At 44.1% G+C, this 24,817-nt stretch overlaps 2 protein-coding genes across 4 annotated transcripts in view; one reads left to right on the forward strand and one right to left on the reverse strand.

The window, feature by feature from the left end:
• Positions 1 to 6,578, reverse strand: part of uggt2 (UDP-glucose glycoprotein glucosyltransferase 2) — a 381,083-nt gene extending 374,505 nt beyond the window's left edge. For both annotated transcript variants that reach the window (XM_072577884.1, XM_072577883.1), the window contains exon 1: positions 6,242 to 6,578. In XM_072577884.1, coding sequence (XP_072433985.1) covers positions 6,242 to 6,346 — 105 coding nt within the window. In that variant the 5' untranslated portion in view covers positions 6,347 to 6,578. The remainder of the gene's footprint in view (positions 1 to 6,241) is intronic.
• A 39-nt stretch (positions 6,579 to 6,617) lies between these two features.
• Positions 6,618 to 24,817, forward strand: part of LOC140481532 (heparan-sulfate 6-O-sulfotransferase 2-like) — a 93,840-nt gene continuing 75,640 nt past the window's right edge. The window contains exons 1-2 of one of the 2 annotated variants that reach the window (XM_072577886.1): positions 6,618 to 6,754; positions 17,569 to 18,505. In XM_072577886.1, the coding sequence (XP_072433987.1) occupies positions 17,997 to 18,505 (509 nt within the window). In that variant the 5' untranslated portion in view covers positions 6,618 to 6,754; positions 17,569 to 17,996. Of the gene's footprint in view, positions 6,755 to 17,504; positions 18,506 to 24,817 lie in introns of those variants that run through there. The other variant, XM_072577885.1, reaches the window with a different exon arrangement.

Consider the following 24,817-nt stretch of genomic DNA (forward strand, 5'->3'; position numbering starts at 1 on the left):
TTGATGTGCTGAATGTCTACTTCTACTCCTACATCTTACAATGGGTGAACCCAGCACAGTGGTACAAAAGATAAAGTTGAAACATTTGTAACAATCTTCATGACGTGGAAGTGCCAGTGTTGGACTATGGTGGACAATGTCACAAGTCACATGACACTAGCTTATAATCTAACAGATTTATTTGAAATCACAAGACTTCAGAGGAAGGAGCGGCACTTTGAAAGTTTGTAATTTCAAATAAACCTGTTGAACTATAACCTGATATTGTCTGACTTCTGACTTTGTCAACAATCTTCAGACAGAAGTTCCAAGTGGATGATCCGTCATGGCCTCTTCCTGAGATCTCCAGTCTCCCAAATAGTAGTCTTCAATCAATTTGATTCACTCTCTGTGATTTCAAGAAATAGTTGGAGGCATGGGATAATGCAAAGACTATGGGCAAAGGCTTGTGCTCCAGAACTTGCTGCTCCCTTAGCCAACTGTACTGAAAAGGCAGGACAAATCAAACCTGGCCAATACCAGTGTACTCATGATCATCAATCAAGTGATAGAAAAGGGTCATCAGCAGTACCATAAAGCAGAATTACTTAGCAATACCCTGCTCACTGATGCTCATTTTGGGTTTTGCAAGGGCTACTCGACTGCTGACTTCATTAAAGTCTTGATTCCCACATGGACAAAAGAGAATTCTAGAGCTTATATGAGAATGACTGCCCTTGACATCAAAGCTGTGTTTGACCAAATGTAGAATCATGGAGTCCTAGCAAAACTCAAGACAGTGGAAATCAGAAGGAAAATACTTCATTGATTGGAGTCACAACTGGCACAAAGGAAGATGTCTGTAGTTATTAGAGGTCAATCATCTCAGCTTCAGTACTCCAATCAGTTGTGTGGATCATAATAGAAGGAATAATGAGACCTTGTTAAAAAAGTATAGTGATAATTGAATGAAGTTTTAATCTACATATTGATTGGCAAACTCAGAAGGCCAAGGGAACCTTAGATAAGGAATTCATAAATTGTTTTCAGCATAGTTCCTTGGAACAGCTTGTCAGAGCATGGTAAACTGGATTTAGGATTGCGCAATGACTTAGAACAAATTAATGGTCTCATAGTGAAGATCCCCTAGGTCACAGCAACCATCATATGGCTGAATTCTACAGTCAATTTGAGAGAGAAACGAGTGCAGTCAAGATTTTTTTTTTATTTTTAAGAAAGAAATTAACAAAGTAAACATTGGCCCCATAGAAAGTCAGACTGTATAATTAATCTTAGAAAATCAGGAAATGGCAAAAGAATTGAACAGGTATTTCGGTTCAGTCTTCACTGTAGATGATACAAGTAACATCACAGACGTAGCGATAAATTTGGAAACACAAGGAAGGAACATAGAAAAACCACAATTAAAGGAGAAGTTATACTGAGCGGGCTGACAAGTGTCCATGTACTGATGGACTTCATCCGAGAGTCTTAAAATCCATGGCTTGTGAGACAATTGGTGGTCTTAATTTTCCAAATCTCCCGAGATTTGGCGATGTTCTTATTCCTTTGAAAGATAACGAATGCAGCTTATTTATTCAAAAAGACAGAAAGCAGGAAGCTCTAGGCCAGTTTGATTAACATCTGGCAGACGGAAAATGTAAGAAATCATTACTAAAGGATTTACAGCAGGTATTTGAGTATTTTGAAGATACTCAGGCAGAATTACATGATTTTGCAAATGGTTCTCCTCAGTTCTTTGAGGAGGTACCACATGTTCTGGCGAAAATGGAACCAGTGCATGTACTTTACTGATTTTTGCAGAGGACATTTGATAAGGTCCACATGAGAGATTACTGCCAGAAATTAAAAGCTCATTGTGTAATGGGAAGTATATTGGTGGCATGTCTAAATGATCTTCTTCAGGTTGGCAAAATGTAGTAACTGTTGTGCCACAGGGATCAGTGCTAGGGCTACAACTGCTGATGATTTATAAAAATGACTAACATGATAAGACAGAAGACTTGATTGTCAAAAAAATAGGTAGGAAAGTAAGTTGTGAAGAGGACACAACACAGTTACGGAAGATCATTTAAGTGAATGAACAAAGATTCAGCAAATAGGTTATAATGTAGGAATGTGTGAAATTGTCCATTTTCTCAGGAAGAATAAAAAGCAAATTATCTAAATGGTGAGAGATTGAGGTGATGCAAATAAATCTGGGTATACTAGTGAATTATAAAATTATTCAGGTACAACAAATAATTGGATTAGCTAATAGAATTTTATAATTTAAGGGGAATTGAATACAAAAATCAAACAAAATAAGAAAGAAAAGAAACACTGGTGTGAATTCTAGCTGGCAAAATTTCTGGAGGAATAATAGTAAGTAATACCTAAAATTGTACAATAAACTTCAAACGATCTGGACTGTGATCTCTTGTGACTTCAAAGGTATCAGGAAACTGACAACATTCTACTCAACCAAAAGCTGTCCCTGAGAATTATGTCCCACAGTGACGATATAATTGTGTTTTTCCTTTTGAATAATACACACGGGCAGGGGTTAAAAAGCCAGTTTCAACTCTCCTGAATCCTGTTATGAATATCAGCACTGATTTGAATGTTAGTAAGCTGTGAAGATTACAGTGAAATAATGATCCTCTAGTTACTCTTGTCCTTCAGATAAAGAGTTTCCCTCACTGGCTAGCAGCCAAACCAATTCAGTACTGATTTTTAAAATCTTTTTGATCTTACCTCATATTTCAAATCTATGTGAATGTATGTTACTTTACTAAGTCTTCACACATTTAGTAATTTATAAACTCATTTTGCTAACTCAAAGAAGCCTGGATAAATTGGCTCCTTTTAAAACATAAATTAAGTTCAGTCTAAGAGAAAAGTACTCACAAAGGAAGGGATCATTTTGCTGGGATTTCAACTCTGAGGCAAATGAACTACCCACAGAATACCACAAACATTAAACTTTGGAGTAGAGATGTACTTATTTATTTTTTTGTTTACTTTCTTTTCCAAATTTTCAATGTAATTATAGCATGTGTTGTATAATTCCAGAATGTTAGTGTGACAATGTGTAAGCAACATACTTCATGTTGCATTCCAGTACTTGACGCACATTGGAGATCTGACATTCTGACATGCTAAGGATGTATAGGTTAGGTAGTTTGTTCGCATTATTTCCTGGACGTATACACAATATTTTAATGCGGTATACCTCTGCACCCTCAAAACCCTATTCACCATTAGTATTTCTAGTTTTTCATCCTTTGGAAGATATCCTCTGTTCAATCTTGTTTTCATTCCAAAATGAATGATTGTGTATACTGAAATCCACTGGTCGTAGTTTTGCTTTTCACTTAATCTCTATAATTCTATGCTTTACCTATGCTGCTAACATTGCCATTATCTTTCTGTCATTAGACAACTTGGATTGACAGCTTCCTACCCAAACAACTGAGCTGTCTTTATGTGTTGCAAATAATTGAAGCCCAAAACAAATCCTTACACGACATCATTTATTTTAAATTTATAACCAGAAGTACACTTACACACAACTGAAGGATTTTATTCCCCAACAAATCCAGACATTATTTCTTACATTCTGTCAATTAACATACCTGTTTATTATTATAGAATCCCTACAGTGTAGAAGCAGGCATTTAATCCATACCAATCCTCAGGAAATCCCAGCCAGATCCAACCACCTACCCTATCCCTAAATCCTGCATTTCCCATGGCTAAACTACCTAACCTAAACGTCCTTGGAAATTACACAGCAACTTAGCATGGCCAATCCACTTAATGCCCATCTTTGGACTGTGGGAGGAAATCCACACAGACACAGGCAGAATGTGCAAACTCCACATAGGCAGTCATCCAAGGCTGGAATCGAACCCGGGTCCCTGGCAATATGTGGCTGCAGTACCACTGTGCCTACTCTCCCTATTATCTCTACTCTCACTCACCTCCTGCTCAACAAATTTCTTAATCAGATCAATAATTAATTCAATGAATTTCATTCAATGAGCTGCAATTTTAACTGAAGGACATTCATATATAGACAATGTACTGTATTGGAGTCAAACAACACAAGGCTCATTACCACAACAAAAACGAAAGCTAATATTGGAAATATCTAAACTTTGTAAACATACTTATTAGTCTGCAACTGTATATAGAAAGGTACATTTCCACATTACAAACAGTGTCAAGGTAACTTCCCTTTTTAAATTGGTTACTATAAATTGAGCAAAACTGATTTACATTTCAGTGTAATTACTATCAAGTTGATAGGCAGAAACAAAAATCTGCAGTTTATAATTACAATCTGGACAATTTAGCAAGAACACCTCAAAATAATCATACTCAAACAGATACAGTATCTGAATTACGAAATTGTTAAGAGGCAGCCATTTGGCCTAGCAACACACATCACCCTCTGTGTGAAAACAGTTGCCCATTGAGTCCCTTTTAAATCTTTCCTCTCTAACCCGAAACCTATACCCTCTAGTTCTGGACTCCCCCACCTCAGGGAAAATACCTTGTCTATTTACCTTATCCATGCCCCTCATGATTTTATAAAATTCTGTAGGGTCCCCCATCAGCCTCTGATGCTCCAGAGAAAATAGCCCCAGCCGATTCAGCCTCTCCCTTTGGCTCAAACTCTCCAACCCTGGCAACATCCTTGTAAATCTTTTCTGAACCCTTTCAAGTCTCACAACATCTTTCCTATAGGACGGAGACTAGAATTGCATATAATATTCCAAAAGTGGCCTAACCAATGTCCTGTACAGTTGCAACATGACCTCTCAACTCCTATACTCAATGCTCTGACCAATAAAGGAAAGCGTACTTAATGCTTTTTTCACTATCCTATCTACCTGCAACTCTACTTTCAAGGAACTATGTATGCAATTACATGTAAACGCTATCTGGATCGGTACATGAATAGAAAGGATTTAGAGGGATATGGGCAAATGGGACTAGACTAATTAATGACAACTGGTCAGCTTGGATGAGTTGGACTGAAGCCTCTGTTTCCGTACTAAACATCTCTCTGACTCTAAGTCTATACAAGCTCCCTAGATAAACAAATCACTGGGTGTCATTCTACCACCTTCTTCCCAGTAGCCCTGCACATTGTCTCTTTTCAAATAACTGACACCTTTTTGCAATTTCCACCCTCACTCTCTCGAAGGGCATACCAGATGCCAACCACATCAAGGAAAAGTTCTCATTTGCTTCTCTTGCCAATTAATTTCACTACATCTCCTCTTGTTCTCAACTCTTTATGACCAGGAAGTTTCTCCCTATTCGCTATGTCCAGACAAACTGATGATTTTGAATGGTATTTTGCAATCTCCTCTCAGTTTCTCAAGAAAAAGTCCTAACATCATCGAGTTAACAACACAATTCATCCCGAAAATCCGTGACATAAATTTCTTCTATACTCTGTGCCTTCCCACATTTCCTAAAATGGGCTTCCCAGAATTGAACCAGCTAGTGTCTTATCACACACTGGATTAGTGGTGCTGGAAGAGCACAGCAGTTCAGGCAGCATCCAACGAGCAGCGAAATCAACGTTTCGGGCAAAAGCCCTTCATCAGGAATGTCCATCTTTATTCGGCTGATTCCGACCCGTCAGTGAGATTGCGGTTGGGATAGGGCTGGAGATTGTCATCCCGCTCGTATTCCATGAAGAGTAAGTAGGACGTGGCACACTCATGGGCAGTCTATCGCCTGGTTGCGGCCACCGTTCTAGTCCATTGAGTTTAACAACAAGTACAGATTGCAATTTCTCCCGGCTTTACTGCTGAATAGAGTTATCTTTTCACAGTTAAACGTAGCACCATAATTCTCCATATGACAAATGAATTATTATATTTTTACATGTAATAGTTAACTCTATTCAGCAGTAAAGCCGGGAGAAATTGCAATCTGTACTTGTTGTTAAACTCAATGGACTAGAACGGTGGCCGCAACCAGGCGATAGACTGCCCATGAGTGTGCCACGTCCTACTTACTCTTCATGGAATACGAGCGGGATGACAATCTCCAGCCCTATCCCAACCGCAATCTCACTGACGGGTCGGAATCAGCCGAATAAAGATGGACATTTCGTGTCCTTGTTTTGTAACAACAAGGCTCGACATGTTACAATGTGTACAACGGCACGAGCTGCCCGCTGCTGAGGAACTCCGGCTCCTCTCACCACCACCATCCAGATACAATCCTCACTTACCAGATCAGTTCTGCTCGCTGCCATCTTTAGGGTCCTCCCTCTAACTGGGTCATTCTCTCCGGATGCATTTGTTGTTCTAAACGCCACGAAACACGGCGGCAACATTATTGCCCTCTCCCTACCCAAAACAAAAATCCTGTGTTGTATTTACTGTGTTTAATCTAACGCTGCAACAATATTCTGGCTGCTGCTGTAGCCACCTATAACTTCAGGGCACTGTGCATGAACAGTCTCAGCCCGTCTCCGCTAATTTACTGACAGACTATCACAAAAACTCTCTCCAGATTGTAGCCGTGTGCAGGCAGGGAGCGCTATCCTGCAAAAGAATTCAACGTTTGATGAGAAGCTGAAGAGTTAGTAGTATCTGTGTTTGCCTTGAAGAACAGAGGCTATCTAAAAATCAGCAACAGTTTCCTTGAGGTTCAAGAGGGCTGCTAGCACCTTCTCCAAGACGACTAGGGATGGGCAATACTGCCAAGTGATGCTCACGTCCCACGAAACATTAAAAGAAAGGTACTTACACAATCACTGGTGCCCGGTGTTTATAAATATGCATTACATTATTAATCAAAACATTTGAGATCTGGACTACGAAGAATAGATACAAATTTTGTAAAAATAGTGTGCAAGCGTGTGGGGGGAAAAGTAGGGGATTGGCACAAACCAGTCATATTTTCTTAATGAGCCAATTGCAAGGACTGTAGCCTAAATGACCTCCTGCTCCATTACACCTTTCTGTGTTTCTGTGAAAGGGCAACATTACGTTCAAGCAGTGCACTCTAGTTGTTGGCCGACTTTCAGAGGAAACGTCCTCTCCACATCAACCTTGTCAAGACCATTTGGGATGTTGTACAGTTAAATCAAGTCAACCCTCATTCTTCTAAGTTACAGTGGAAACAAGCCCATTCCATCCAACTTCAAAAGACAACCTAGTTATTCCAGGTATTAGTCTTGTAAACTACCTCTGAACTATTTGGAGCCTAAATTTCTGAGTCAACAATTCCAGAAAATTAGTTGGGAGAGTGGGGTGAAGGAGGTATTAACACTGGAGAGTCAGCTGTGTTGGGGTTGAACACTGTGGGGAGCAAGCACTGTTGTGAATGGGGGAGGAATGAACATTTTCAGGGGTTGAACATTTATCAGGGCGAATGTGGTCAGGGGTCAAGAGTTTTGAGGGGTGAACGTTGTCGAGAAGGTGAACAATATCAGCGTACGAACATTGCCAGTATTGGAACATTGTCAGTGGGGTGAATATTGTCGGAAGGAATGAATATTGGTGGGGGTTGAATATTGTCAGCGGTAAATATAGTCAAAGGATGAATATTGTTGGGATGAACATTGATGGGGGTGAACATTGTCAAGGAAGGAATATTGTCAGTGGTGAATATTGTGACAGAAGAATGGTGTCAGGGCGAATATTGTCGAGGGTTGTAAATTTTGTCAAAGGGTGAATATTGTTGAGGGTGATAACAATCGAGCGGTGATCACTGTCGAGTGGTGACGATCGTCTGGGGCGAATGTTGCTGGCGATGAATCGAGTCAAAAGTTGAATATTACTGTGGGGGATGAACGTTATCAAGGTGAAGATTGGTGAAATGTGACCATTTTCAGGGGATGAACATTATCAGGTGGCGAATGCCTCAGGGTGGAGTGGTGAGAATATTACTGCAGTTAGCTGATTTATTTTTTGCGATGCTGGTGTTGGACTGGGGTGTATGAAGTTAAAAATAACAAAGCAGGTTATAGTCCAACAGGTTATTTGGAAGCACTAGCTTTCAGAACATTGCTCCTTCTTCACCTGAGCTCTAGTTCTGAAAGCTAGTGCTTCCAAATAAACCTGTTGGATTATAACGGTGTTGTGTGATTTTTAACTCTGATTTATTTTGGAATTGTGCTGGATTTTTATCTCTAGTAACTGTAAGTGAATCTGTGTAAAAAAAAGAATAAAGTCTGGGGCAAATAGATAAGTCTCCATGATTGTGGCCATCTGACCTATGTTAGGAATCACAGAACTGTCTGGCAGGGTAAGACCTGCAATAATTGGTACCACAGAAGCACAAACATGCGCAGAGAAGTCTCAATATCCACAAACAATATAAGTTGGGTTGGAGGCCTTTGTCCATTTCAGTAAAAACTAAATCATAAAGTGCTGGAGATGCTGAGCAGGTCTGGCAGCACCTGTGGAGAGAAGGCAGAGTTAATGTTTCAAGTCCACTAACTTTTCTTCATTTTAGAAGAGATGGGCACCATAATAGCTGAGGTGCAAACCATTCCCTCAGCTCTTCAACACTGTCCCTCAACTCCTCAATCCTCCACCTTCACCTTGCTCCTTTGCACTGTCCCTCAACTGCTCTGCACTGTCCATTAGCTCCTCTGCACTGTCTATCAGCTCTGTTGCACTGTCCCTCAACGCTTCTATGCTATGCCTTAGTGCCTGTCTGAGGTCCTTCAGGTCTCCACGTTGTTTTTCCCATCCTCTGCACTGAATCTTAGTTCCTCTGCATTGTCCCTCATCTCCTTTATTATGTCTCTAAGCAATTCTCCGATATCCCTCAGCTCCTCCTCACTGTCCCTCTGCTCCTCTGTACTGCCTCTCACCTCCTCTGCACTGTCCCCCAACTCTTCAGCAATGTCCCCCAGCTCCTTTGCACTGTTTGTCAGCTCTTACTTGCTGTCCCTGAACTCCCTGGCCTGTCTCTCAGCTCCTCCACACTGTCAATCAACTACTCTGAACTGAACCTCAGCTCCTCCGTACTGTCCATCAGCTCATTAATCCCTGCGCACTTTCACTGAGCCCCTCTGCACTGTCAGCTCTGTTGCACTGTCCCTCAGCTCCTATGCACAGTCCCTATGCTCTTCTATACTTGCCCTCAGATTCTCTGCACTACCTCTCACCTCCCCTGGATTGTTCCTCAGCTCCTTCACAGTGTCTCACAACTACTCTGCACCGAACCTTAGCTACTCCGTGGTGTCCTTCAGCTCCTTAATCCCTGTGCACTTTTACTGAGCTCCTCTGCACTATCTGTCAGCTCAGTTGCACTTTCCCTCAGGTCCTCCCTGCTGGCCCTCACCTCCTCTGCACTGTCCCTCAGCTCCTCTATTATGTCTCTAAGCAATTCTCCAATATCCCACAGCTCGTCTGCACTGTCCCTCACTCGTCTGCACTGTCCCTCAGCTCCTCTGCACTGTCTCTCAATTACTCTGCACTGAACCTCTGTTACTCTGCACTGTCTCTCAGCTCCTTCACACTGTTCCTCAGCTCATCCACACTGTCATAGAGTCATACAGCATTGAAACAGGCCCTTCAGCCCAATTTGTCAATGCCTACCGGTTTTCCTAAAATGAACTAGTCCCATTTTGCCTGCATGTAACCCATATCCCTCTAAACATTCCCTATCCATGGACCTGTCCAAATGTCCTTTAAATGTTGTATTGTGCCCACCTCTGCTACTTCATCTGGCAGCTCATTCCATTTATGCAACACTCTGTGTAAAAATGTTGACCCACAGGTCCATTTTAAATTCTTCAACTCTTCAGTAGAGTCCTTTAGCTCCCCTGTCCTATCTCTCGGCTCCAATGACTGTCCCTCAATTCTTCTGTGATAATCTTCAGCTCCTCTGCACCATCCCTGACCTTCAGCTTTTCAGTGCTGTCCATCAGCTCCTTAATCCCTACACACTCTCACACAAGTACTCCACGCTGTCTCGTAGCTCCTCTGCAGTGTCCCTTATCTCTTCATTCCTCCATGGAAACCCTGCTCCTGTGCACAGTCTGTCAGCTCTGCTGCACTGTCATTCAAGGGTCAAAAGGTGTGGTGCTGGAAAAGCACAGCCAGATTCTGATTCCTGATGAAGGGCTTATAATCAAAACATTGACTCTCCTGCTCCTCAGATGCTACCTGACCAGCTGTGCTTTTCCAGGGCCACACTTTTTGACTCTGATCTCCAGCATCCGCAGTCCTCACTTTCCTCTGCACTGTCATTCGGCTCCTTTGCACCGTACCTCAGCTCTTCTGCACTGTCCCCCAGCTGCTTTGCATTGTCAGCTCTATTGCACTCTCACTCAGCTTGTCTGCACTGTCCTTGTGCTCTTCTGCGCTGACCCTCAGCTCCATACATTTGCACACTGTCACTCAGCTCCTCACACTTGTGTACTGTCCCTCAGCTCCTTTGCACTATCCCTCCCTCAGCTCCTCCAAACTGTCACTTAGCTCTTCTGCATTATCCATAAGTGACTCCATGGAGTCCATGGACTCCATCGAGTCCTTTCTTCCCCGCACTGTCCCTCAGTTCCTCTGCACTGTGCCTCAGCTCTTTCCATGTTGTCCCTCACTTCCGCTGCACTGTCCCTCACTTCCTCCATGCTATCCTTCAACTCCTCCTTGATGAACTTCAGCCTGTGATTGCTGTATTCTCCTCTCGCATTTTTGCAGTGGTTTTCAATGTACTGGATAGTAGCTCCACAATGGTTGACCTTCGACCCAGTCTCTGAGACGTTGCCTAGATAGCTTCCCTTGAATGGTCCAAGACATGACAGCTCATTATCTCTCTGCATCATGTACTTAATTCACATTCACAAGATACAATGTAATTGATAAAAGAAGCAATTGTGCCATAAGGAAAAATGGTTTCATGCAGCGACTGGATAGGATCTGAAATACACTAACATGGAACAATTAAGAGGGTTATGTGGAGAATTCCCTATTTGGAGAGCGGCCGCTGAAATGAGGAGTCAAATAGATTCCTTTTGCGAATCAACTTCCCACTGCTTCTGCCCAGGATCATTGCCCAGGCAGCACCAGTACTGTGTGGTCCTGAGGTTCTAGCATCAGGCTGGTGAAGTAACACATCCGAAACTTACAGATACACAAATACCCTGGCCTCAGTCCCTGCTCCATAAGGCTCCATAGAGTTATAAATGTCAAGTCTACACTGATTCAAATACAATCACTTAACTATGCTAATCTAATTTTCCAGCATTTGGCCATATCCTTGGTATTGCAACTGCACACCTGAATACTTCTTAAATGTTATGAGGCTTTCTGTCTCTACCACACTTACAGGCTATGAGTACCAGAATCCCATCGCATTCTGGGTGAAAACCTTTTTTATTATATCCCTCTAAACTTCCTGTCCCTTACCTTAAATTTATGTCTCCTGGTCATTGATCCCTTCACCAAGGGGAAAAGTACTATCCTGCCTATCCTACATATGCCCCTTATAATTTCAAATATCTCATTCATGTCCTTCCTCAGAGTCTTCTTCCTCAAGGAAAACAATCCCAGCATATCCAATCTCTCTTCATACCTAAACTCTCCAGCCCAGGCAACATACTGATAAATCTCCTCTGCACCCTCTCCTATACAGTCACATCCCGCCTATTGTGTGGATTCCAGAACTGCATGCAATACATTATTTGGGGCCTAACCAATGTTTTATACAGCTCCAGTATAACCTCTTTGAACTTCTTAACTACTTTATAAGAACATAAGAAATAGGAATGGAAGTAAGGCTGTTCAGCCGATTGAGTCCACTCTGCCATTCAATCATGGCTGATGGGCATTTCAACGTCACTTACCCGCACTCTCCCTGTATCCCTTAATTCCTTGCGAGATTAAGAATTTATCAATCTCTACCTTGGAGACATTTAACGTCCTGACCTCCACTGCGCTCCGTGGCAATGAATTCCTATCTATCTGTTAATTATCCATTTGTCCTGCTACCCTAAGGGACCAGTGACCATGCACACCAGGACCCCTCTGATTCTCAGGTGCTTCTCAAGCTCTTACCATTCATCATGTATTCCCTTGCCTTGCTTCTCCTACCAAAGTGCATGATCTGACACTTATCCGGATTGAGTTCCATCTGACACTGATCAGTCAATCTGACTAGCCAGGCTGTACTCTCTGTAATCCAAGACTATCCTCACTATTTATGATTCCACCAATTTTTGTATCATCTGCAAACTTACTGATTTACATTCAAGTCTAAATCATTCATATATACCACAAGCAGCAAGGTTCCAAACACAGATCTTTGCAGAACTCCACCAGACAAGGACTTTCAGTCATCAAAACACCCCTCAACCATCACACTCTGATTCCTGCCACTCAGTCAATTCTGGATCCTATTCGGGGTGGCACAGTGGTTAGCACTGCTGCCTCACAGCGCCAGAGATCCAGGTTCAATTCCCGCCTCAGGCAACAGTCTGTGTGGAGTTTGCACATTTCCCTGTATCTGCGTGGGTTTCCTCCGGGTGCTCCGGTTTCCTCCCACAGTCCAAATAAAATGTGCAGGTTAGGTGAGTTGGCCATGCTAAAATGCCCGTAGTGTTAGGTGAAGGGGTAAATGTAGGGGAATGGGTCTGAGTGGGTTGCTCTTCGGAGGGTCGGTGTGGGCTTGTTGGGCTGAAGGGCCTGTTTCCACACTGTAAGTAATCTAATCTAGACAAATCATTGGATCCCATAGGCTCTAATGTTCACTGTCAGTCTTCCACGCGGGACCTTTCCAAAGGTTTTGCTGAAGCCCAAGAAGACTACCATCAAATGCATTGCCCTCATCAACAGCTTTTTGAAAAATTCAATCAAGTTGGTCAGACATGACCTTCCCCTTAACAAAACTATATTGAATATTCTTAATGACTGTGGCTGATCATCCAACTCAGAACCTTATTCTCACTGGCCCACACCCCTTTGGTTTCTTTCACCCTAAGAACTGTATCAATGTTCTTCTTGAGAACATTCAATATTTTGGACTCAACCATTTTCTATGGCACAGAATCTACAGGCTCACCACTCTCTTGTTGAAGAAGTTCCTTTAATTCAGTCTCAAATCAGTCTTTCTTTCAGTTTATCCCTTCCTCCCTTCTTGAATATTAGTATGACATTGGTTGTCCTTCAGTCCTCTGGTACCTCACCTGTGATCAGACAGGAATTGAAAATTCCAGCATCATAGAGAGGCATAGAGTCCTATAGCACAGAAGCACACCTTTTGGACCAAACTGGTCCATGCCAACCAAAATGTACATCCCACTAACCCCATTTCACTGGGCTAGGCCATATCCTTCTAATCCTTTCCTATCCATGTGTTTATCCAAATGCCTTTTACATGTTACTGATGTTCCCACTTCAACTTCTCCCACTGGCAGCTCACTCCATTTGCGTACACACTCTGTGTAAAAAAGTTGCCCCTCAACTTTCCTTTTATTCTTTCCCCACTCACTTTGAACTGATGCCCTCTAGTCCTCTATTCCCCAACCCTGGGAAAGACGGAATGCATTCACCCTATCCATGCCTCTCATGGTCTTATACACCCCTATAAGGTCCCCCCGCAGTACCTACGCTCTAAAGAAAAAATTCCTAGCTTGTCCAACTTTTCCCTATAACTCAGACCACTACGTCCAGGTAACATCCTTGTAAATTTCTTCTGTACTCTTTCCAGTTTAATAACATCCCTCCAATAATAAGTCGACCAAAACTGAGCATGATACTCCAAATGTGGCCCCGCCAACATCCTGTATGACTGCAACATAACTTCCCAACTTCTATACTCAGTGCCTTGACTGATGAAGGCCAGTGTGCCAAAAGCCTTTTTCACTGCGTTATCTATCTATGACTCCACTTTCAGAGAACTGTGAACCTGAACTCTAAGATCCCTCTGTTCCACTACACTCCTTAAGGCCCAACCATACACAATGAAAATACAAGACTTCACACTTATCCATATTAAACTCCATTTGCTATTTCTCAGCCCATTTCTCCAGTTGATCAAGATCTTGCTGCAATTTCTGATAAACTTCCTCACTGTCCACGATACTGCCTATTTTAATGGCATCTGCAAACTTACTAATCATGCCTTGTACATTTTCATCCAAATCACTGAGAGAGATAACAATGGGCCCAGCACTGACACACTCTAATAGTCACAGGCCTCCAGTCTGACAACATCATTTCACTATTATCCTCTGCTTCCTACCATCAAGCCAATTTGCCAGCTCCCCCTGGATTCTATAGCAGCCTACCATGTGGAACCGTACCAAAGGTATTAATGAAATCCATATAGACTACGTCTACCACTCTGCCCTCATCAACCTTACTGGTCACTTCATCAAATTTGTGAGGCATGACCTCCCACTCACAAAGCCATGCTGACTACTCCTAATCAAACACTGTCTTTCCAAATGCATGTATATCTTATCCCTCAGAATCTTCTCAATTAACTTACCCGCTACTGATGTTAGGCTTACTAGTCTATAGTTCCTAGGATTTTCTTTGCAGCCCTTCTTGAATAATGGCACAACATTTGCTACCCTCCAGTCTTCTGGGACCTCACACATGACTAACAATGATGCAAAAATATCAGCCAGGGCCCCTGCAATTTCTTCTCTAGCCTCTTGCAATGTTTTCAGATATATCTAGTGGAGGATTTTCCACCTTCATACGTTCTGATACATCCAACACCTCTCTACTGTGATATGGACTGTCCGCAAGATATTACCAGTAACTTCCTCAAAATCTCAAGTCTTCATGTCTTTCTCCATGGTAAACGCAGAGGAGAAATCTTCGTTGAGAGCCTTGACCATCTCCTGTGGTTCTACACATAAATCAAGAGTGTAGTGCTGGAAAAGCACAACAGGTCAGGCAACATCTGAGGAGCAGGATAATTGACATTTCAGTCATAAGCCCTTCATCAAGCCCTTTCCTTAGGCATGAAACAATGATTCTCCTGCTCCTTGGATGCTGCCAGATTTGTTGTGCTTTTCCAGCACCACACTCTCAAATCTGATCTTCAGCATCTGCAGTCCTCACTTTCTCCTAGTTCTATACATACATGTCCACTTTGATCCTTGTGTGGCCCTATTCTCTCTCTAGTCATCCTTTTTCCTTTAATATTAGTGCTATTTCCTCCATTGTCTCACTCAACAGTCTGGGATAAATTTTGTCCAGCCCTGGAGACTTCCTACCAAAGCACTTAAAACTTCCTCTCTGTCTATGCTAATTTTAAAAATTATATCACAGTATTTCTCCCTGATTTCTATACCCACAACTAGTGAATACCGACACAAAGTATTCATTTAGAACCCTAGCTGTATGCTCTGGCTCCATGCTAATGGACCTTACACTTTCCCTACTTATCCTAATTTGGATGAGGGCAGAGCAGTAGATGTGAGTAGTGGACAGCGAAGAGAGTTACCTCAGATTACAACAGGATCTGGACCAGATGGGCCAATGGGCAGAGAAGTGGCAGATGGAGTTTAATTCAGATAAATGTGAGGTGCTGCATTTTGGGAAAGCAACTCTTTGCAGGACTTATACACTTAATGGTAAGGTCCTAGGGAGTGTTGCTGAACAAAGAGACCTTGGAGTGCAGGTTCATAGCTCCTTGAAAGTGGAGTCGCAGATAGATAGGGTAGTGAAGAAGGCGTTTGGTATGCTTTCCTTTATTGGTCAGAGTATTGAGTACAGGAGTTGGGAGGTCATGTTGTGGCTGTACAGGACATTGGTTAGGCCACTGTTGGAATATTGCGTGCAATTCTGGTCTCCTTCCTATCGGAAAGATGTTGTGAAACTTGAAAAGGTTCAGAAAAGATTTACAAGGATGTTGCCAGGGTTGGAGCTACAGGGAGAGGCTGGGGCTGTTTTCCCTGGAGCGTCGGAGGCTGAGGGGTGACCTTATAGAGGTTTACAAAATTATGAGGGGCATAGATAGGATAAATAGACAAAGTCCTTTCTCTGGGGTCAGAGAGCCCAGAACTAGAGGGCATAGGTTTAGGGTGAGAGGGGAAAGATATAAAGGAGACCTAAGGGGCAACTTTTTCACGCAGAGGGTGGTATGTGTATGGAATGAGCTGCCAGAGGATGTGGTGGAGGCTGGTACAATTGCAACATTTAAGAGGCATTTGGATGGGTAGATGAATAGGAAGGGTTTGGAGGAATATGGGCCAGATGCTGGCAGGTGGGACTAGATTGGGTTGGGATATCTGGTCAGCATTGACAGGTTGGACCAAAGGGTCTGTTTCCATGCAGTACATCTCTATGACTATGACCTTATTTTTACCCTGTCATTATCCTTTCATGCTCCCTTTCTTTCTAATTTCATTTTAAGACCTCCCTTGCACATTCTGTACTTTTCAAGGCTTCTGTTGTTTTGAGCACTCAGTATCTGCCATAAGCCTCCCGTTTTCTCCTTATCCAATCCTGTACATTCCTCGATATCCAGGATTCACTGAATTTGTTGGGCCCCTTTTACCTTTATTGGAACATGTTGGCCCTAACCTCACGATATTTCCTTCTTGAATGCATCCCACAGCTTTAACACAAGGTTTACCTAAAAATATCAGTTCCAGTCCACTTTGGCCAAATCATACCCAATCTTCTTAAAATCAGCTCTTCCCCAGTTGAGAACTTTGATTTCAGGACCATCCTTGTCCTTTTCCTTAACAATTTTGAATGTAACGGAGTTATGGTCACTGTCAGCATAAAATGGTTCGCCACCCTACCCCCCCCCCCCCCCCCACCTCCCAACACTGATGTTTCAACCACTTGCCCAGTTTGTCAACTGAAACTAAGTACAGCAACACTCCTCTCTTGTAGGGCTTTCTATGTACTGACCTAAAAGCTCTCATGGATGCATTTTAAGAACTCTGCTCCCTCTGAACCATTCACACTATGAGACCCCTAGTTAACGCCTCATTTTCCACCTTGGGCCCCTGCAAACACATGCCACCAACATTGATTTCACCAGTGTCCTCATCTCCCCTCCCCCCATCTCATCCCAGATCCAATAGACCAACTCAGCACCGCCCCTTGATCTGTCCCTCCTGTCCATCTTCCTTTCCACCTATCTGCTCCACCCCCTGCTCTGACCTATTGCCATCACCCCCATCTGCATCTACCTGTTGCCTTCCCGGTTACCTTCTCACCAGCCCTGCACCCCGCCCCCCCCCCCAATTATCTCTCAGCCCCCTCCCCTCTCCCCACCTCCCTTCCCCCACATTCCTGACGAAGGGTTTATGCCCCAAACGTCAATCTCCTGCTTTTCCCATGCTGCCTGACCTGCTGTGCTTTTCAAGCACCACACCTTTCGACATTGATCTCCAGCATTTGCAGTCCTCACTTTCTTCCACCCCCCCCCCCCCCCCAGTCAATATTGAGGAATTTGAAATCCTCAAAATCAATATCCTACTACATTTAGACTACTTTGAACTTTATCTATATATCTGCTGTATTTCTCTCAGTCTGTTCGGGAGGGGGCTACAGTACACAGGGATGTGAATGCTCCTTTTTGGTTTTAAATTCTACCCATGTGGCTTAATTTCTCTGTGTACAGACTGGAAAGTGTAGAGTGTTTCTCTGGCTCAGCATGACACTCTGCACAAACTTGAGAGCGTGGAGTGTCTCTCCAGGTCCGGGTGATACAGTGTACAGACTGGACAGTGGGAATGTCTCTCCGGGTCAGAGTAATGGCTTGTATCGTGTGGCCAGTTAATCCGGGAACGCGGAGCTTCTGCTGTCCCCGCGTTTGTGCAGTAGCTCCCTCTGGTACATTGTTTGAGCGTTGACAGCGGACGAGGTTCCCTGTTGTTATTTGTAAACGGACGGGTCGAACGACAGGGGAACTGAGATCGCGCTCACATCACCTGCACAGGAAGATGCTGAACGGGAACGTTACTAGGCGCCAGCAAATGCAGTCTTGTGTGGGAGATGCCATGGCTGGTTAGCGCTTCTGTCGATCGATAAGGACAGCTTGCGGGAAACATGGATGAGAAATGTAACAGGCGGCTGCTGTTGCTGGTGTTGGTCGCCTTGTTTGTGGTGATCATCTTCCAGTATGTTTGCCCTGGAGCCAGTTCCTGCCGAATGCAATGGGGGGACAGAGCCCTGGACTTTGGGCTCTCTCCCCTTGGTCAGCGTCCGGGGGCGGAGGAGCGGAGGTTCCAGGGCGCCTTCAATTTCACCGAGCGGGATCTCTGGAGGCGGCTGGATTTTGACATGAAAGGGGACGACGTGATCGTCTTCTTGCACATACAGAAGACCGGCGGCACCACTTTCGGGAGGCATCTGGTGCGGAACATCCGGTTGGAGCAGCCCTGTGACTGTCGGGCCGGACAGAAGAAATGCACTTGCCACCGGCCAGGCAAGAGAGAGAGCTGGCTGTTCTCCAGGTTCTCCACCGGCTGGAGCTGCGGGCTGCATGCAGATTGGACCGAGCTGGTCAACTGTGTGCCAGCCCTCATGGAGAACCCACAGCAGCAAGACACTCACAGGTGAGGAACAGGGCAAAGATATAAAGCTGAGCAACCAACCTGGGCCACAGCTTCCCTGGTCATGTCAGCACAGTGTCAGGCTGTCGCCAGAGTCTGTTCTACTGACCGTCATCTTTGTTTTTGTTCAATGTAAATAGCTTTGGGATATAATCTTTATTCAAAATGGCCTGTGAAAATGCTTTTATACATACACACATTCCAGTGATCATGTTTGTATAAAAGATTGGAGAGGTGGGGTGGTGGTTGGAGTTCAAATTCTTGACCTTCCCTAAACCCAAATTTGATTTTTAAAGAAAGCCTTCCAGGGCTGAGCAGATTTGGTTCAGAGATAGAAAGATCAACACACCGTAGGAGGAGCGCATCTCCTGCAGCAACAATCTGCATAGAAAGGAAAGGAATACAACTCAGAGGCATCTGCTTTTAAAGATGGAAAACAGCAGAACTTTAAAAAGAAATAATATTATGAACATTGAATGTATCTGAATCCAAAGTTGTGCCCAATTCAATCCTGATTTGTCTTATAAAAACTTGACTTATCCGCTCGGATATTTCTTTATGAATCTTTCAGATTCCAACAGACAACATGAATTTTTTGTTTATTTGCAACTGGAAATCATGAACTTCATGCCTCTATAAGTCCCTGGACAAATATCATCTTTAGAACTAAAGAACCTAATCATATTTTGCAACCCAGTATTCAAAGGTATTTAAAATCTTGGTTGAGTGTATGGTGCTGGAAAAGCACAGCAGGTCAGGCAGCATCCGAGGAGCAGGGGAATCGAGGCTTCAGGCAAGAGCCCTTCATTAGGAATGAGGCTTGTGGGTCGGGGAGGGGTTACTGAGAGATAAATGGAAGGGGGGGGGATAGACCTGGGGAGAAGGTGGCTGGCAATATGAGGTGGAAATTGAGGCATTCTTCCTCTAGGTGTCAGGTAGTAAGGGTTTGGTGATGAAGGAAGTCCAGCACCTGCATGTCCTTGGTGGAGTGGGAGGGGGAGTTAAAATGTTCGACCACTGGGCGGTGGTGTTGGTTGGTGTTGGTGTCCCAGAGATGTTCTCTGAAACAATCCGCAAATTGGCATCCTGTCTCCCTGATGTAGAGGCAACCTTATCAGGTGCAACAAATACGGTAGATAACGTGCATGGAGGTACAGGAAAATTCTGCCAGATGTGGAAAGGTCTTTTGGGGCCTTGGACAGAGGTGATGGCGGGATGTGGGTGCAGGTTTTTCATTTCCTGCAGTGGCAGGGGAAGGTGCTGGAAGTGGGGTGAGGGCTGGTGGGGGACATGAATCTGACAAAGGAGTCGCGGAGGAAATGGTCTCTCTGGAATGTAGATGGGGTGGGAAGGAACTAGATCTCTAGTGGGTCAGCTCTGTTTGTAGGTGGTGGAAGTGTCAGTGGGTGATGCAATATATGTGGAGATAGGTGAGGTGGAGGTGAGGACCAGTAGGGTTCTGTTCCTGTTGCGATTGGAGGATGGGGTTCAAATGGCAGAGAAGCGGGAAGTGGAGGAGATGCACTGGAGGGCATCGTCGACCAATTTTGTGTCCAAATCACTCGCAGCAGACTGAAGTACAAGGAATACTGACTGCAGGAGCTAGCCACCCACCAAGAAGGCACATTTATCTTCCCCCATCCATTCCATTTTATAGGGTGTAAAGCTTTGTCTTCAGTATGGTATGGGAAGCATCAACAATTGTATATTGTCGCTTGTTTCTAGACAAGGCAACTCTGTCGATATTATCAAAGCATTCTCCTACTGTATTAGACAGTGATATGAATAAAGCAACAAACCTTGGATTTTAGCACTGTGAGTTTCTATTTATTGAGGCACTTGAACTCTCATTCCAACAAGGTATTGATTTGGCCTAATAACTGCATGATATTTGGTTGTCCAGACCAAGAATGAAACAAAATGACTTGAATATTACAGAGGGCTCTATTTGTAGGTTCTACAATGTATTCATTGTGAACAAGTTCTGTTTGTTTCCCAAGCAGGTCTTATAAAGCCATCTCGAATTGGTAACTGCTCTTCAAAAATCAAACAAAACGTTGTAAGATGTATTTGAATGACTTGTGAATCTGCCCCCAGGAACACCCAAGTACCTGCATTTCCATACTATATTCTCTGAACTGCACTCTAGCATAAACTTCAGAAAAAAACCCACACACTTACAGGACAAAAACTTCAGTTATTTTTCGCAGTAGTTGGAATTCTATGTCTGAAATCCAATTATGACAGTTGAAGGTGGTAAGACATTTTCACATTGGCCTATTAACCATCTTCCCCAAGATTCCAACACCCTTTTCAGGAAACCCAATAACAATATGGGTCAAACTCCCTAAAATTGGAGGAGGATCTAAATTACAGATCTCCACAAAGGAACATGAGGAGTGGGATTATTTAAGACCAGCGAGCATCCTGAACCCTTATCCTGGGCCGTAAAAACCCCACACTAAGGGAACAGTGGATGGAATTCTGGAATCAGGTGCTAATCACTAATTTTAAATCCAGCCAGCCTGCCTTCATTCTAACACCAATGGAGCTGTGAAAATTTGGGTTGATGTACCTGAACAATTTTCTACTTTATCTACATAGTTGCCAGTGCTGTAGTCATACTAGAACAGGGAGAAAGTGAGATCAGAGTCGAGAGTATGGTGCTAGAAAAGCACAGCAAGTCAGGCAGCATCCGGGGAGCAGGACTATCGACATTTCGGGCAAAAGCCCTCCATCAGGAATGAGGCTTGTGAGCCAAGGGGATGGCTCCACACCACACTCGTGCCATAATAGAACAGCTTGGCATGAGTTTGTATCTTTGGAGCATAGGCCGACTGTATTATACTCAAGATGTCTTCCAGGGCATAACTTTTTCTGACTCCAGTGTACTAAGCCATTTCTTGATACTAAGGGGGAGGGGTGGGGGAGTAGCTGAGAGTGCGATAGGTAGATGAAGATGTGGTTAACGTGATAGGTTGGAGAGGAGTGTGGAGTGGATAGGTGGGAAGGAAGATGGACTGGTAGGACACGTCATGAGGGCGGTGCTAAGTTGCAAGGTTGGATCTGGGATAAGGTTGGGGGGAGGGGAAATGAGGAGACTCGTGAAATCCAAATTGATCCCGTGTGGTTTGAGGGTCCCAAGGCGGAAGATGTGGCGTTGTTCCTCCAGGCATTGGGTGGTTAGGGTTTGGCAATTGCAGAAGCCCAGGACCTGCATGTCCTTGGTGGAGTGGGAGGGGGAGTTGAAGTGTTACGCCACGGGACAGTGGGCTTGGTTGGTGCAGGTGTCCCGGAGATGTTCTCTAAAGCATTCTGCAAGTAGGCGTCCTGTCTCCCCAATGTAGAGGAGACCGCATGAAGAGCAACGGATACAGTAAATGACATGTGGAAATGCAGATAAAACTCTGATGGATGTGGAAGGCTCCTTTGGGACCTGAAGATCACCTGGACCATCTTGGACACCTCCCTCCCTTCCTGGACCTCCCCATCTCCATCAACGGTGACAGACTCAATTCGGGCATCTTCTACAAACCAACTTGCTCCCACAGCTACCTGGACTACATTTCCTCCCACCCTGTCTCCTGTAAAACATTATCCCTTATTCCCAATTCCTTCAACTCCACTGCATCTGCTCTGAGGAGGACCAGTTTCACCACAGAATACAGCAGATGGCCTCCTTCTTCAAAGACCGCAATTTTCCCTCCCACGTGGTCAATGATGTATCTTTGGAGCACAGGCCTACAGTACTATACTCAAGATGTCTTCTGGGGCATAACGTTTTCTGACTACAGTGCACTAAGCCATTTCTTGATACCAAATGGATTGAATTGAATTAGCACCAGTCCAATTCCCCAGGTGTGGGGTTCCTATGCTTTCTATCTCGCTCCTTTCTTAAATATTTGCCAAACAAAATGCAAAACTGCAAATGGTGGAAATCTGAAACAAAAACAGATATTTCTAGAGAAACTCAGCAGATCTGGCAGCATGTATGGAGACAAAGCAGAATCAACATTTCAAGTCCACTGACACTTCTTCTCCAGTTCCGGTGACGGTGTTTTAAGTTCGTTCCCCTCTATCACTTTTTGATTTTCAATTATCGTTTGGACACGTTCTAAGTCTCTTACAGTGAAGATAGACACAAAACACCTGTTCAAAGCCTTCACCATTTTTTTGTGTGGGAATGCTGGATGACAAGAGAAATTGAGGTTTTGGTCAAGAATAAGAAGGAAACATAAGTCAAGTATAGACAGCAGGGATCATGTGGATCCGTAGAATAGGATGAAGGCAGTAGTTTGTCTACTTAAGAGAGAAATCAGGAGGGCAAAAAGGCGATTTGAGATAGTTTTGGCAAATAGGGTTTAGGAGATTCCAAAGGGATTCTACAAATCCATTAAGGACAAAAGAGTAACGAGAGAGAATAGGGCCCCTCAAAGATCAGCAAGGCCACTTATGTATGGAACCATACGAGATGAGGCAGATACTAAAACATGTATTTTGCATTAGTTTTTACTGTGGAGAAGGATATGGAAGATGGAGAACATGGGAAAATAAATATCAACATCTTGAAAAATGTCCACATTACAAAGGAGGAAGTGTTGGATATCTTAAAATGCATAAAAGTGAATAAGTCTCCAGGACCTGATCAGGTATACTCTAGAACTTGGTGGGAAGCTAGGAAAGCATTTGCTGGGCCCCTTGCTGAGATATTTGTATAATCAATAGTCACACATGAGGTGCCGGAAGACCAGAGGTTGACTAAGCTGGTGCCACTATTTAAGAAATGTGGTAAGGAAAAGCCAGGGAACTATAGACCGGTATTGGGCAAGTTGTTGGAGGGAATCCTGAGGGACAGGAATTAGATGTATTTGGAAAGGCAATGACTGATCAGGGATAGTCAGTGTGGCATGGACATCATGTCTTATTAACTTGACTGAGTTTTTTGAAGAAGTATTGAAGAGGATTCATGAGGGTGGACAGTGGATGTGATCTATATCGACTTCAGTATGGCGTTTAACATGGTGCCTCATGGTAGATTGATTAGAAAGGTTCAATCACATGGAATACAGAAAGAACTAGCCATTTGGTTACAGAACTGGCTTGAAGGTAGAAGACAGAGGCCTGTGACTAGTGGCGTGCCATAAGGATTGGTGCTGAGTCCACTGCTGTTTGTCACTTATATAAATTATTTGAATATGTATTAGGGGATGTGGTTAATAAGTTTGCAGATGACACCAAAATTGGAGGTGTAGTGGTCAGAGAAGAAGGTTACCTCAGGGTACAACGGGATCTTGATCAGATGGGCTAAGGACTGGCAGATACACTTTTATTTAGATAAATATGAGGTGCTGCATTTTTGGAAAGGCAGATCAGGGCAGGACTTAGACACTTAATCGTAAGGTCCTGGGGAATGTTGCTGAACAAAGAGACCTTTGAGTGTGGATGCATAGTTCCTTGAAAGTGCAGTCCCAGGTAGACAGGATAATGAAGAAGTTAAGAGTGTGGTGCTGGAAAAGCACAGCAGATCCGAGGAGCAGGAGCGTCGATGTTTTGGCTGTGAGCCGAGGGGATTGTGAGATAAATAGGAGGGAGTGGAGTGGGGGGTAAGGTTGAGAGTGTGATAGGTAGGTGGAGGTGGGGGTAATGGTGATAGGTCAGAGGGGAGGGTGGAGCCGATAGGTGGGAAGGAAGATGGACAGGTAGGACAGATCATGAAGGCAGTGCTGAGTTGGAAAGTTGGATAAGGTGGGGGGAAGGGAAATGAGGAAACTGGTGAAATCCACATTGCTGCCATGAAGTTGGAGGGTCCCAAGGCAGAAGATGAGGCGTTCTTCCTCCAGGCATCAGGTGGTTAAGGAGTGGCAATGCAGGAGGCCCAGGACCTGCATGTCCTTGGCAGAGTGGAAGTGGAAGTTGAAGTATTCGACCACGGGGCGGTGGGGTTGATTGGTGTGGGTATCCCGGAGATGTTCTGTGAAGCGCTTTGCGAGTAGGGCTCTTCAGAGAACATCTCTGGGACACCCGTGCCAACCAACCCCACTGCCTGGTGCCTGGATACTTCAACTCCCCCTCCCACTCTGCCAAGGACATGCAGGTCCTGGGTCTTCTCCATCGCCACTCCCTAACACCCGTCACCTGGGGGAAAAATGCCTCATCTTCCGCATTGGGACCCTCCAACCCCAAGGCATCAATGTGGATTTCACCAGTTTCCTCATTTTCCCTCTCCCCACCTTATCACAGATCCAACCTTCCAACTCAGCACTGCCCTCATGACCTGTCCTACATGTCCATCTTCCTTCCCACCCACCTGCTCCA

This window comes from Chiloscyllium punctatum, chromosome 9 (assembly GCF_047496795.1).
Source record: "Chiloscyllium punctatum isolate Juve2018m chromosome 9, sChiPun1.3, whole genome shotgun sequence".
NCBI lineage: Eukaryota > Metazoa > Chordata > Chondrichthyes > Orectolobiformes > Hemiscylliidae > Chiloscyllium > Chiloscyllium punctatum.